Here is a 16,018-nt window from a genome sequence, read left to right on the forward strand (position 1 = left end):
AGTTCCCCCCGTGTAGTTTTCGGCTGAGCTCTCACCTTCCTCAGGATCAAGGATACCCCACGAGGTTAGATTTTGCATGGAGCCCCAGATCGATGTCGATTGACAGTCATTTTGTATGTCTTCCATTTTCTTACTATTGCACCAACAGTTGTCTCCTTCTCACCCAGCTTCTTACTTATGGGTTTGTAGCCCATTCCAGCCTTGTGCAGGTCTATGATCTTGTCCCGGACATTATTAGAAAGCTCTTTGGTCTTGCCCATGTTGTAGAGGTTAGAGTCAGACTGATTAATTGAGTCTGTGGACAGGAGTCTTTTATACAGGTGACCATGTAAGACAGCTGTCTTTAATGCAGGCACCAAGTTGATTTGGAGCGTGTAACTGGTCTGGAGGAGGCTGAACTCTTAATGGTTGGTAGGGGATCAAATACTTATTTCTCTGTGCACAATGCAAATAAATATATATAATTTTGACAATGTGATTTTCAGTTTTTTATATATATAATCTATCTCTCACTGGTAAAATTAACCTAGCCTAAAAATTCTAGACTGTTCATGACTTTGACAGTGGGCAAACTTACAAAATCAGCAAGGGATCAAATACTTATTTCCTTCACTGTATGTTTAAACTGCCCTCCCCCTCCCAAATATCGCTCTGTCAGCAGTTTTTATAACTCAAAACTGCTGACAGATTCCCTTCAATAGAACTGACTGAGAATTCTAATGACTGACATTGATTTTTAACAATAAGCAATCACAATGTGTTAGTTTCTCTTTTGTTTTTATTCCAAATTTGTTAGTTTCATAAAGTGATGCATTTTTGAGGTGCTGTGTTTTGGTGTGTTTTTATTGCTATTTTAACCACAGGGGCGGCCTGGAATAAATGGAGTAAGAGGACAAAAAGGTGAACCAGGTGTTCCAATGATGGTAAGTGCACAAACATTGAGAAATATCTATCTTTCTGTATACCTACCTAGCCAAATGATGCCACCAACAGACTTTTACTTTTAAAAATCTATATCTCAATAACATATGATGCCCTAGTTAATGGTAACATATTATAATGACAGGTCCGCTGAGCCATTATGCCAAATGGCACACAGAAATATTATGCCCTTCGTTTAATGGCTCACTAGAAAGAATAGAGCAGACACATGCTTATATGATTACCGTTTATTCATGAGGAGAGCATTGCTCCTGAATATCCCCACCTTCTCATATGTAAACACTCTTCTCGTGAATACAACAGACTCATATTAGACATATGGCAAATCAGACCTACAACAAACTAGGGTAACATATGATAATAGAGCAGCTTTAAATGTTTATTCCCACCTTAAACATTTACAGCATTTCCACAGGATATGCCATAAATCATACCTCCAAACTTTCAACAATCATAGAGAAGGATCCATTTTTTTATTTTTAATCCACGCCTCTAACCCCCCTTCCCAACCACACAGTAATAGTGCCTTCCTTTGAGGTACAAACAGTAATAGTGCTCCTTTGTGCCCCGCACACTTTCATAGTGCCCTTGTTGTATAGTAATAGTGTTCCCACACAGTGATGATACCTCCTTAGTGCCCCTCACAGTAAACATGCCCCCTTAGTGCCCCTCACACAGTATCGTGCCCCAGAAGTGCCCCCCACACAGTATCACTCCCCATAGTGACCCCACACAGTATCATGCCAATGTAGTGCCCCAAAACAGTATCAATGAAGAGAAATGTGCCTAGGCACAAAGTCCCAATTTCCCAGCCACCAGTCAATTAGTCGAAATGTCAGTAAAGGCAGTTAAAACATAACTTTTATTAATGTATCAAACAGACAAACGACACTGAAGGGTTAAAATTGTATCAGAAGACGGCCAGTGTGTAGCAAAGGGTCAATGTGCATGCATCCAGTACAACACTGGACGCAGTGAGAGAAACTGATTCGGCAGCTGCAGACTGCCGTGCATAGAAACAGTTCCCCCGGGTAAAGGCAATAACTGGACCGTCAGTGATATATTAAAATGGCGATAGCCCCCCCGACATGTTTCGCTGCAGAAGCAGCGTCCTCAGGGGATAACACGGGGCTAATGAGCGCGCGTTTTGAAAAATGCTCCCTATATAGACTCGTATGCCTACGTCTGCATGACGTGTGACGGCAACGATTCTCCTCAAAGCCAATCAGGTGGCCACAAAAGACAAGCCCCCACGCCAAAAAGAATGGCATGACAACAAGCCAATAGAACACCGGAATCAGGCATCCAGTCACCACGGAGGCTGAGCGCAAGCGCACATCAGTCACAGTGGGTGATAGTCATTCAGAGAATTCTGTATGCGGGGAGATTGACAGCATGGGCAGCCAATAAGGAGTGCAAAACGGCACCCAATTGGGATAACAAAATCCAAACAAGTGGATACCGTAAAAAGCCTCAATACAGGATGACAGCAAATGCATACAGCACAATATACGTGTCATGCTAGCCGCAGGGAGAACAAATTGCAGTCACACAGCACAACACGCAGAGTCGGCATACGCGAGTGCATAACAATATATTGATTTAACACAATACATCCATTCTAGTCAAATCTAATGGACAAAAACGAATAGTAGGAGAGAGCAGGGATCAGAGCGAGTCGTCTGTTGGATCGATAACAACATCAATAATAATATACATGCTCACCAAGCATAAATAAGGTTAGTTAAGTACACATCAAGACAGCAATGATGATCAGTGTGTCACATAACTGTCAGAACGACAGAGGTATAATAAGGGAAAGTATATTCAGCAGAGAAAATTAATTCAGCAATAAAGGTTAATGATAATAAGAAAAGAGGGTACAGTGCCAACTACAAAAAAGCCATGAAGGTGAACCCCTCATTTAGGCCATTAGGACTCAGAGAACTGAGCCTATGTATCCATCGTGCCTCCTCCTGCAGTAATCTTCTGTCCAAGTTGCCGGCCCTAGGTCCGAGTTTTAATTGCGTAATGCCCCAAAATTGAAGGACCTTGGAGTCGCTCCCATGAAAAGATCTCACATGTCTAGAAATGGAAGTATCCTCTTTCATATTGATACTACTGACATGTCTGGAGATTCGTCTCCTGAGTTGCTGAGTGGTCTTGCCAACATACAGTTTGGGGCAGGGGCATCTGGCAACATATACAACACCAGTAGTTTGACAGTTAATAAAGTGTCTGATGGTAAATTGACAACCATTTAGGGGGTTGGTAAAACATTTGGTCTTGGGCATATATGTGCAGAAGGAGCACCTTCCACAAGGAAAGGAGCCCACCGCAGGAGCTGAGAGCCATGTATCGCGAGGGATGAGTGGTCTAGAATAATGACTCCGCGTAAGAAATTCACGGAGGTTCTTACCGCGTCGAAAGGTCACACTAGGGATGTCCGAAATGGCGTCCACTAAATCAGGGTCAGACCGCAAAATAGCCCAATGCTTCTTTAGAATCCTAGAGATCTGAGTGGAACAAGTGTCAAAATTGCCAATACACCTAATATTGGAACCTCCAGATCTTTCCTCAACATTAGTATTTCTGCCAAAGAGCAGTTCCTCTCTGGGAGTGGCCCTAGCTCTGGCATAAGCTCGGTGTAGTATTTTTTTGGGGTAGCCTCTTGCCGAGAATTTATGGAAGAGGGCATCACATTCTAATTTGAAAGTGTGTTCATCGGAGCAGTTCCTTCTGGCCCTAAGGTACTGACCGATAGGTATCCCCCTCTTGAGTGCTGGTGGATGAAAGCTACCATATTGTAAGAAACTATTGGTAGCAGTCTTTTTTCTGAAGACATTAGTGTGGACACCGCCACCAGAATCCAGAGAAATCTGAAGATCAAGAAAATCAATAGTGTCTTTATGTATGTGGTGAGTGAATTTCATGCCAATGTCATTGTGATTAAGTATATCTATGAAATCATGAAAAAGTGTAGTGTCACCATCCCAGAAGATCAGTATATCATCAATATACCTCCCCCAGAATAGTATATGACACGTGAAAAAAAGTAGGTCTTCATTAAAAATTAAAGTGTCCTCCCACCACCCTAGAAATAAATTTGCATAAGTGGGTGCACAAACTGTGCCCATTGCTGTGCCTTTTACCTGGTGGTAAAATTTACCATCAAATAAAAAATAATTGTGAGTTAATAGAAATTTGAGAAGTGAAAGTATCAAAGTGTTGTGTGCCTGAAATTGTGTTCCCTTAGTGTTCAGAAAGTACTGTACCGCCTTTAAACCCAAATCATGTTCAATATTCGTGTAAAGTGATTCTACGTCAACAGTGGCGATTAAAGTAGTGTCAGTGACATTGATCCCCTGGATTCTGGTGAGGGTGTCCTTGGTGTCCCTCAGAAAAGAAGGTAGGGCTTTAACAAAGGGCGCCAACATTTCATCAACATATGTACTGATGCCCTGTGTCAGATTGTCGTTTCCAGAGACAATGGGTCTCCCAGGAACAGGTCTTGTGTCCTTGTGAATCTTTGGAAGTGCATAGAAAGTTGAAATAGTCGGAGTGGAATTGTACAGGAATTTAAATTCATCTGGAGTAATAAGTTGTCTAGATTTAGCATCATCCAATAGAGAGCAAAGCTCTGATGTAAAGAGATTAGTAGGGTTCCTCTCCAGGATGACATATGTGGATCTGTCATCAAGTAGTTTGTGGACCATGGATGTGTAATAAACACGATCCATGACCACGATGTTGCCACCCTTGTCTGAGGATTTTATAATAATTTCATCATTATTGCACAGTGTGTCTAGTGCAGCCTGTTCCATTTTATTCAAATTATGATTGGTGCCATGTTTGTTGGCTTTAAGTTTCCCCAATTCGGAGCTCACCAATTTGACAAAAACGTCGATATGTGCATATTGTGCAAAGGGAGGGGTCATCTTTGATCGAGGTCTTAGAGACGAAAAAGGGCCTGTGGCTGAACTGATACGATGTTCATTTTCATCAGACAAATCCTCAAGGGCCTGTAAAGTCCTACGTTCACTAAAGTCCATTTGATGTTCATCACTGGTTTTGGTCTTAAAATATTTATGCAATGCCAGCTTCCTGGCGAAAAGATGAATATCCTTAACCCAGGAGAACTCGTCAAAAGCAAATGTAGGAGTATAAGAGAGACCCCTCCGTAAGAGCGACTCTTGATGGAGACTTAACTGTACAGAGGAAAGATTGTAAATCTGTAAATCATCTAAAGTGTCACTGACAGATGTTATTTCGGTTGGTTCCATGGAGTGTGGTGTGTCCCTAAAAAAGGAAAAGCATTCAGGGGGCCACTCATCAAAGAGCTGGTGGACGATGTAGATATAGGGTTTCTCCCCACAACGTCTACACTTGAAATCGTCCCCATGATATTTGGGGTTGATGGAATATTTGTGGTCATAGTTGTGAAGGAGGGACGAGCCAGAGTGGAGACTGATGGTGTAAAGGAGGAAGAAGAAACTGGATATTGTCCGCTGCGAGGAGAACATGGTGCAGTGAATCTCTGAGACGTGGCAGGTGCTCTCTTCGACGGATTATATTTATTGCCTCTAGTTTTACGTTTTGCTCCTAACCTGTTGTCATCAGAAGATGGTCTCGAATCTTCTGTTCCAGATACGTCAGACTCTGAAATATCCCCTGGTCTATATGTGCGGTTAGGGAATGAAGCAGCTGGAATGCGAGAGCGATAGGTATACACCTGCCCCGTGTCAAAATCCCTGCGATCACGTATATATTTTCGGTGTTTTCTTTCTTTTATCTCTTTTTGTAGATATTCTATATTTTTTTGTAATTTAGACTCACACTCTGCAAATTCAGGAGTAGAACTGAATGTGCGTATTTCTACAATCTCTTTCTCCAATTGTGCACCTATCTTGCTAAAGTCTCTTCTTTCAAACTCCAGCAAGTAATGTAACATACGGGATGAACAGTCACTCAAAATCTGCTCCCATCCCTTCCTAAAGGTGTCATCATTACGGTATGAGTTTCGAATGATATTTATGCGCAGTCCCCTATAAACAATTTTCTGCTGGATGTATGTTTCTAGGCTGGTTATCTCCCAGCAGGAGCGGACATATTGTTTATAAGTTTTCTGCAAATCTCTAAAAGCCGACTGCACGTCACACTTATTCAGAGGAATATTTTCAGTAGAGAAAACAAATGCCGCATCTGATGATAGAACATCAGGGTTTAGGTCTCTAGACAGGAAACCGGCCATAGCAAGCAAGAAATAATAAAGAAAGAAAAACCTTTAATTATGCTGAAAATAACTAGAAGATAGTCAAAATGAACTAATGATGTATAACGAAGACTGAAGTACCGAAGTACAACATAGCGGGGTCCAAATACGGGTGATTAACCCAATTCAATATGAAAAAGCAGAAAGGAGACCCCCAAGTGGCTGGCAGGGATAATTAAACAATGAAGAGAAATGTGCCTAGGCACAAAGTCCCAATTTCCCAGCCACCAGTCAATTAGTCGAAATGTCAGTAAAGGCAGTTAAAACATAACTTTTATTAATGTATCAAACAGACAAACGACACTGAAGGGTTAAAATTGTATCAGAAGACGGCCAGTGTGTAGCAAAGGGTCAATGTGCATGCATCCAGTACAACACTGGACGCAGTGAGAGAAACTGATTCGGCAGCTGCAGACTGCCGTGCATAGAAACAGTTCCCCCGGGTAAAGGCAATAACTGGACCGTCAGTGATATATTAAAATGGCGATAGCCCCCCCGACATGTTTCGCTGCAGAAGCAGCGTCCTCAGGGGATAACACGGGGCTAATGAGCGCGCGTTTTGAAAAATGCTCCCTATATAGACTCGTATGCCTACGTCTGCATGACGTGTGACGGCAACGATTCTCCTCAAAGCCAATCAGGTGGCCACAAAAGACAAGCCCCCACGCCAAAAAGAATGGCATGACAACAAGCCAATAGAACACCGGAATCAGGCATCCAGTCACCACGGAGGCTGAGCGCAAGCGCACATCAGTCACAGTGGGTGATAGTCATTCAGAGAATTCTGTATGCGGGGAGATTGACAGCATGGGCAGCCAATAAGGAGTGCAAAACGGCACCCAATTGGGATAACAAAATCCAAACAAGTGGATACCGTAAAAAGCCTCAATACAGGATGACAGCAAATGCATACAGCACAATATACGTGTCATGCTAGCCGCAGGGAGAACAAATTGCAGTCACACAGCACAACACGCAGAGTCGGCATACGCGAGTGCATAACAATATATTGATTATACAAACAGTAATAGTGCTCCTTTGTGCCCCGCACACTTTCATAGTGCCCTTGTTGTATAGTAATAGTGTTCCCACACAGTGATGATACCTCCTTAGTGCCCCTCACAGTAAACATGCCCCCTTAGTGCCCCTCACACAGTATCGTGCCCCAGAAGTGCCCCCCACACAGTATCACTCCCCATAGTGACCCCACACAGTATCATGCCAATGTAGTGCCCCAAAACAGTATCATGCCCACAATGTATCATACACACAGTATTATGCCCCCATAGTGCCCCGACAAAGTATCAGGGGGAGGTGGTGAACTGTGACCATCACCTTTATTGAATGGTATGATCCTATTTCTATTTATAGGTGATATTTTTCATTATAATTCTGCCTGTAATGATAATTAGATGACTACAGAAAAGGGATCACTGTAGAACAGGAAGAGTTTTTAGATTATGAGGCTCAGTGACCAACGTGGAAACTGAAAGATTTCAGGATTTCTTTTAAAAGATAGATAATGACTTGGATCATTTATATAAATATAAAAATAAATATCAACAAAAATTCTTTAAAAATATGTGTAACATAAAAACATGGTTTAGACAATAGGTCATGTTCTGATGACACATTTCTTATTATTTAAAATTGGAGCTTTTATCAATTAAATGGAACCTGTAAGTAGGTTAGGAGCCAAAACCACCAGCATGCCAGTATGCAGCTGGGGTCTAGTGTTCTTAACCAGTTAGTGACCGCCCCATAGTGTTTTTATGGCGGCCACTAACAGGCTTTATTCCGATGCAATAGACTTTTTACGGCGCTGCATCTGAATAAATAAACAGAATTGGGAGCTTTTAAATCTCCCTACTCTCAGCTACCAGAGGCAGCTGAGGGCTGGGGGCATCCCTGCTCGAACGGGTGAGATCGATATCAGTATTGACCTCACCCGTTTAACCCCTCATATGCGGCGATCAATAGCGAGCGCCGCATCTGAGTTGTTCTGGAGAGAGGGAGGGAGCTCCCTCTCATCCCACCAACACCCGGCAATAAGATCGCCGAGTGTCTGTCTTCTATGGCAGCCGGGGGACCTAATAAAGGCCCCCAGATCTGCCTGCAGTGTATACCTGCTAGGTCATGCCTCTGGCATGACCTAGCAGACGCCTGTCTGTTTTAAACGAACAGGCATACTACACTGCATAGTGTAGTCCCCTAGTGGGACTAGTAAAAAAGTTTAAAAAAAGTTTAATAAAAAGTGAAAAAAAAATTATGGAAAAACCCACTTTTTCCCCTTACAAACTGCTTTATTATTAAAAAACAAAATAAAGTAAAAAAGTTACACATATTTGGTATCGCCACATCCGTAACGACCCCAACTATAAACTTTTTACATCATTTAACCCGCACGGTGAACGTCGTAAAAAATAAATTAAAAAAACATGCAAAAGTTTTCTTTGAATACAGCCTTAAAAAAAAATTTGATAAAAAGCGTTCAAAAAGTCACATCTACTCCAAAATGGTACTGATAAAAACTACAAGTTGTCCCGCAAAAAAAAGCCTTCATACAACTGCATCTGTGAACAAATAAAAAAGTTATGGCTCTTCAAATATGGAGATACAAAAACAAATAATTTTGAAAAAAAAGTGTAAAAGTAGTAAAACATACAAAATCTATATAAATTTGGTATCGTTGCAAACGCAACAACCCGCTGAATAAAGTTATAGTCTTATCTATACCACACGGTAAACGGCATAAATTAAAGACGCAAAAAAGTGTGGCAAAATTGCAGTTTTTTTTCTATTCCACCCCCCCAAAAAAAATAATAAAAGTCAATCAATAAATTATATTTACCCCAAAATGATGCTATTAAAAAATACAACTGGTCCTGCAAAAAACAAGACCTTATACAGCTATGTTGACGCAAAAATAAAAAAGTTATAGCTCTTTGAATGAGACGATGGAAAAACTTAAAAAATGGCTTGTCATTAAGGTCTAAAATAGGCTGGTCATTAAGGGGTTAAACTGCCTACATTAAAAAATTAACATATCAGGAATAGTTAGTAAATAAAATTACAAGCTCTGACCCGGCATCACTATTTACTTCCATTGTGTCTGTTGCCCATTACCGTTTGTTGTTTACTCCTGTATACCTCTAGATGTTCTTTTTTTGTGCTGTAGTCGTGTGTCATTTTTCAATCCTGTGTGTTTTCTTATATGAATTTTTGACTACAACAAACTTACAATTGGCATGTTTTTGCAAATTTTTTCTTTTTATTTTTTTCAAAAATTTTTGGAAAGGTGGTGCAAATAAATAACACAAATGCTCTAATGAGGCTGATGTACATTGAATATCCAGAATGGCTATATAATCCTTTTTGAAAGTTTTCCCACCTGAGATTAAAATTCACATTTTATGAGACTGGTAATAGACTGAGAGAAGTTATGAGTCTGTTGTACTCAATCTTGGCCCACCTAGAGCTGACAAGCTCCTTTCAGTGTCACTCCTCCCCTGCTGCTGCTAAAGCCTCACACATGCTCAGTGTAAGCTGCATACCTCCCGAATGTGTCAGATCCAGCAGAAAAGACATGGATTTCAGGCTCCCGATTTTTCTATCAAAGTTTTGGCTGTGAAAGAAGGCCATACGGTGTGTCACTTGTAGGGAGCGCAGATGATTTCTTCTCCTTTGAGCTTGCTCACCTCTAGGTGAGGAGGGAGCATGCTGATAGGAAGGAGACGAGGGAGCCGCTACAGTACTCACATATAGAAAATCCAATGTGTCCCTTATTCGCCCTTCACTACCGCCTATGGTCCGTTCTATTGAGTGAGAAAGAGACCGTGTACAGTACATCACTACTGTCTCCTCCCTCATCCTTTTCTAGCCTCTAGCCTTTATACACTGTTGTTCTGCATTATTGTCTATCGGCACAGCATGTGGGCACTTTTGTCTGGGGTCACAGTGTGCGGGCACTATTGTCTAGGAAAACAGTGTGTGGTACTTTTGTCTGTGGGAATAGTGTATGGGACTAATTTCATTTGGCACAATGTATGACTATGATCAGGGCACAGTGTGTGGGACTATTATTTTAAGGGTACACTGTGGCAGCTATTTTAAGGGTGCAGTGTATGACTTTGTATTATTTGGCAGTATTATTTTCAGAGGCACTGTGGCGTTATTCTGTGGCTCTGTCTGACTCTGCTAGCACAGATATATTCTCCTCTAGAAGCAATGCTGAGAATATCTCCACACATATGCAGTCCGATAGAACACATTTTTTTTCTGTTAGATTCAATCAGATTAGATCTGTGTTTAAGTACTGCATCCTCTTCACAGTATTTGCCTGTACAGTGACACTAGAGTGGGCAGAATTAGGTGTGCATGACCTTGGATTTGGTGGGGTTAGAGGCATAGCTTAATGTAAAAAACATTATAGCAACATAATGGTTTGTAAGGCTGAAAAAAGACAGTCCATCCAGTTTAGTCTATAAGGGTATGTTCACACGAGGGCGTCCGTAACGGCTGAAATTACGGGGATGTTTCAGCCTGAAAACATCCCCGTAATTTCAGCCGTAACGGCATGTGCAGGCGCTTGAATACCGCGTCCAGTACGGACGTAATTGGCGCTGCTATTCATTGGAGTCAATGAATAACGGCTCCAATAAAGCCCAAAGAAGTGACAGGTCACTTCTTTGACGCGGGCGTCTATTTACGCGCCGTCATTTGACAGCGGCGCGTAAATTACGCCTCGTGTGAACAGACAAACGTCTGCCCATTGCTTTCAATGGGCAGATGTTTGTCATCGCTATTGATGCGCTATTTTCGGACGTAATTCGGGGCAAAAACGCCCGAATTACGTCCGTAAATAGGCCGTGTGAACATACCCTTATCCTGCAAAGTTGATCCAGAGGAAGGCAAAAAATTCCATGAGTCAAAAGCCAATTTTCCTCATTTTAGGAAAATAAATTCCTTTCCGATTCTAATATGGCAAACAGAAAATTTTCCTGGGTCAACCACCCATCTCCAGTAAACTAGTGGCCATAAATTGCAATATTATTACACTCAAGAAAACATCCAGGCCTCTTCTAAACTCTTTCAGTGAATTCACCATGACAACTGTAATGTCCGTGGCTGCGGACTGTCAGCTCCAACCTTCCCCTGACGGCCGCAGCCACGAGTCGGCAAGCGCTGGCCCCAGCCTCCTCCTCAGGAGACGCCAGTGCTCGCGTCCACTCACCTCTGCCGGATCCCGTAGGGTGTGCGTGCACGCTCATGCCCGCTCTTAAAGGGGCAGCGCGCGCGCCAGACCTCATAGATGAACTTTGACCCATGAGTACCCTGGACTGTAAGAGGGGTCCAGCCCCCTAGTTCTATGCCTGAGCGTTGTTGTGTTCCCTATAGTTTGTCTATGTGATGGCCTCCTAGTGTGTCTCCTGCTCCAGTCCCTGTTCCAGTTCCTGTCCCTGTACCTATACGTGTTTCCAGTTCCTGTTCCTAGCTATCCATACCTTCCTGTTCTAGCACTGAGCTGTGCCAAAGTCGTGCCGTGCTGCATCCACGTCTGACCTGCTTCACCTCGCCTGACGTCCGCCTGCTACCTAAGTCCCAGCCGAGCCTTCCCTGCTGCTGTCTGAGCTGCCACAGATACCTATAGAACTATAGACAGTCACCTGCTCCCTGTTGGCCAGCTGCCTAACCGCCAAGGCGGTACGGCTCAGTGGGTCCACAGACCCTTCGTGACAACAACTTCCTGTGGAAGAGAGTTCTATAGTGTGATTGCTCTTACAGAAAAAAAAAAATCTGCTCCTATGTTTAATAAGGGGAATTGTCCTTCTTTACATTCTTTCAAAGTTGGGAGGTATGCAAGCTGCAGTCTCCCTGGCTCTGCAGTGAGAGAGCCTGCTTCAAGCAGCAGTTTCAGTGTGAAATTATGGCCTCTAACTCCATCTGCTGCTTTCTTTTACTGCAGAGCCAGGGAGACTGCAGCTAGTACTGGGCATGTGTGAGAGCCAGGGAGACTGCCACTTGTACTGAGCATTAGTGAGATTTCAGCATTGTGTGGGGGAGGAGCTTGTCAACTCTAGGTGGGTGGAGATTAATACACTGCACTCATAAGCTCTCTCATTTCCTAACTGGACTCATACAATGCTAATTTTAATATCAGGCAGGAAAACTTAAAAAAGGGATTATACAGCAATTCTGACATGTATTTTTGAAGTAAGTAAATCAGGTGTAAGACCTCTTTATTAATGTATGTAGTTTTTATTGTGAAATCGGATGATAAATTCTCTTTTAGTTGTATTTTTATACACGACATTCTGTATGCTTTCACCAAAATTCTAAATACAGTATTAGTAGAATAGTAGATGTTTGGGATGTGCATTATATTTTTGTTACATTTGCGGAGGAAGGTGTAATGTTGCATGGCCTGTATCACCGTCTTTTAGAGCACAAGCTGTTGTTGATGTAGATCAGGGGTCTGCAACCTTCGGCACTCCAGCTGTTGAAAAACTGCAATTCCCAGCATACCCTGACAGTCTATGGCTGAATTAATAAAGGCTTTGTCTGTCAGTGCATGCTGGGAGTTGTAGTTTCACAACAGCGGGAGTGCTGAAGGTTGCTGATCCCTGATGTAGATACTTAAGTTATATACAAGCTTTGCACACCTTGATCTATTATTTTTACACTGTTTTTGTGTGTAAGCTTCTGCTTGGATGCAAGTTTTAGGCGCAAATGTAAGCTTTAATGTATTTTTTTTTTAATTCCTGCTTGTCACAAAGTTGCATAAAGGTGGACATTACTGTAAACAGTACATTAAGACAGCTGCAATATCTGCCTTCAGGAAATATATTAAATTTGGGTTTGGGTGTTTCATTCCTTTTTTACTGACATTACTTCTAAAAAATGTGAATTTCAAAATCAAACTTTACCCTCCTATTATTTTGGTGTTTGATTTTAAAGACATGTACATACCTGTGTGGTATGTGCGAACTTCACACACAATGAAATGTATTCTTTTGGAAGGCCCCTTTTGTAAATGAAAGGTCTCCTGGTGTCATCTTTTTAGACAACTAAAAACGTATGAAGGTGGTCCTGACTGTAAACTACTAGGTAGTACTATTACATTCTTCAGGTTCATTTTTGGTCTCTTTCGTTCTTATGATTTTTTTGGAACTATTTGAATGTTGAGAGACATATGTGGCATGTGTGAGCTTTGCTCATCTTGAACTTTTGTTTTTAGGAGGTGTTGTGTGTCTAATTTTCGGCTTGATCACAAACATTAACTTTTCTGCATTTTTAAAGAAAAATTACACTTTCACGCAAAAATACATAAAGGCACCTGTGTGTACAAAGTGCTGAGTGGCATTTTGGCATTGTGCCAGGTGTCTACTTTTAGAAAATATATTGGCATCTAATTTGAATTCTTTATTTTATAATTCAGATTTTATATGTACATGTCAAAATTGTGTTTGGAAATAATCTCTAGAAACCACTGGCAGCGAAAGGGTTAATCTCATCATAGGGTTCCCTATTAAGCGTCCAAATGCAGAAGTGATGGCACAACGCTCAATGTGAGGGGGTTTTTGGTGACTTTCTGAGTTATTATTTTAGTTGCATGTCACAGTACAAAAGAAGGGGTTAAATAAATAATATGCCTAACTATGTATAGATAAAGAAATTATATTCCATACTTTTTAAGTCTTGTAAGTGTAGAAAACTTTAATGGTGATTATCACGATCATATAAAAGTTATATGGAAATAAAGCCCTATAGTCTAACAAAAACTATCTATAAATTTAAGCTGATAAGCAAAACAAGTTATTTAAAAGAGTGTCTGAAATACTCCCAACAATAAAGTGTTAAGCAATAATAGCTTTAGGTCATCTTAACAATGTTTAATATTTAACAGGGTCCTCGAGGACAACCTGGCCCTCCTGGCCCTCCAGGTCCTGTTGTAAACATCAAAGGAGTAAGTACATGCTTGTTGTCAATGTTAATGAATATTAGGCCACGTTCAGACATTGGTGGAATTTTGCCGAAAATTTGCAGTGCGAATTCCGCGGCAATGTACAATACAATTATCAAATCGGCAGCAAGTTCATAATGTTGCGGTAAAGCCACAGATTTCACTCTTTCAATGTATAGGGTGAAATCTGCAGTTGATACGCAGCACAATCCACAGCAAAATCTGCATGTAACACATGCATATTTTGCTGCGGATTCAGCAGATTTGTATCCGCTACGTCTGTAGTAGCCTTAGAATTATTATTTACAAGGTATCAGTTTTATTTTAATATATGTCTTTCTGAATTTAGAATGTTTTTCCTGTCCCACCAAGACCACACTGCAAAGTACCTGTAAGTTACACGATGGATGTCGATTGTTAAAAGGAATCTATTTTAGATATCTTATGTGTAGTTAAAAACAATAATGTTGTAAGGCCACGTAATGCAGATTATAAAAGTACAATTATAAAGTAATCTGCATCTCTTCTAGTGATCCAGTTCTTTAAAAAATTCTCTAACTTTTTTTTTTATCAATGTGTATATTAATATCCTCCTACCATTTGCACCATAGTGGGCGGATATTATATATAAAGAAAACTCCATTTTTGAACAGCACTTTTTAAATATTTCAACATGGAATGTTAAATGTCTTTGCAGATGCATTGCTTATAATGATATAATGTTTTATTCTTCATTTAGATAGAATGCAAAGTCCTACCGGTTTATAGATAGCAGGGCATTGTGGGAGCTCAGATATAGAGGACCATTAGGGTCCATTCACACGTTGCAGTTTATATATGGTTAGGACAACATAGAAAAATGGCATCCGAAATTCAAATAAGTTTTTACCGCGTTTTGATGCATTTTCCACTGCGGTAAGAAATGCTTCCACATTAAAAAAAACGCACCAAATCGCGATAAAAATGCACCTCAACTGCAACGTGTGAATGAACCCCTAGGTCACATTAATGTCTTCAGGGTGTAGATAAACTACATATGGAGCCCAAAAAGGAACCTGCAAAATTTTACTTCCTATTTGGAAAGTATTTACAAAGTTACTCAACTGCTTATGTAGGTTTTAAAGCGGATCTGTCACCTGAATGTGCTACTCTTAGTAAGGGCCCCACATTAAACAGCATATAAAATATAGTGCCGTTTGGCTAATAGTTATGAGTCCGCTGTATTCATGAGAAGAGTGCCCCACTGCCTCTGCCCACCTGCCTCATAGTGATTAACGGGCAGCTGTGTATCTGTATACACAGAAGCCAGCCATCAATCACTGTGAGGAGGGAGGAGACCAGAAGGGGGAGCCATCTTCTCATGATATAAGGGGAATGCACCCCTTATATATACATTGGACTGATAACACTGTATTTTTTAATCACTCCTATTAGCCAAACAACACGAATAGGAGAGCGGACCTGTCCCTGTAATATGCAGCCCTTACATAGGGCAGCATATTCAGGTAACCGATCTGCTTTAACCATGAAATGTTGTTCAAAATAGGAGTTTTCTTTGAACTGGATTGAAGGCAGATTGTACTACATTGCATCATAATCGCTGCATGACAATCAAGTATTGCGTTCCCTTTCTCTCTAATGACAAACAATAGCTCTACAATGCACAGTATGCACTGCTTCAAACACCAAAATTCCAACTTTACCATGTTTAAGGGCATGACCACACGTGGCGGATTTCCTCCGCAACTGTCCGCATCAATGCCGCACAGAATCTGCGTTGCAGATTCTGCTGCGGATCTGCACAAAATGTGCAGTAAATTGATGCGGACTAGCTGCTGCGG

General features: G+C 41.3%; 1 protein-coding gene across 3 annotated transcripts in view; it reads left to right on the plus strand.

Moving 5' to 3' along the window:
- The window catches only part of COL15A1 (collagen type XV alpha 1 chain), a 359,120-nt gene that overhangs the window by 278,198 nt on the left and 64,904 nt on the right, over nt 1–16,018 (plus strand). For 2 of the 3 annotated variants that reach the window (XM_075826867.1, XM_075826865.1), the window contains 3 exons: nt 864–923; nt 14,121–14,180; nt 14,527–14,568. In XM_075826867.1, the coding sequence (XP_075682982.1) occupies nt 864–923; nt 14,121–14,180; nt 14,527–14,568 (162 nt within the window). The remainder of the gene's footprint in view (nt 1–863; nt 924–14,120; nt 14,181–14,526; nt 14,569–16,018) is intronic. The other variant, XM_075826866.1, reaches the window with a different exon arrangement.

This window comes from Rhinoderma darwinii, chromosome 5, assembly GCF_050947455.1.
Source record: "Rhinoderma darwinii isolate aRhiDar2 chromosome 5, aRhiDar2.hap1, whole genome shotgun sequence".
NCBI classification, from domain to species: domain Eukaryota; kingdom Metazoa; phylum Chordata; class Amphibia; order Anura; family Rhinodermatidae; genus Rhinoderma; species Rhinoderma darwinii.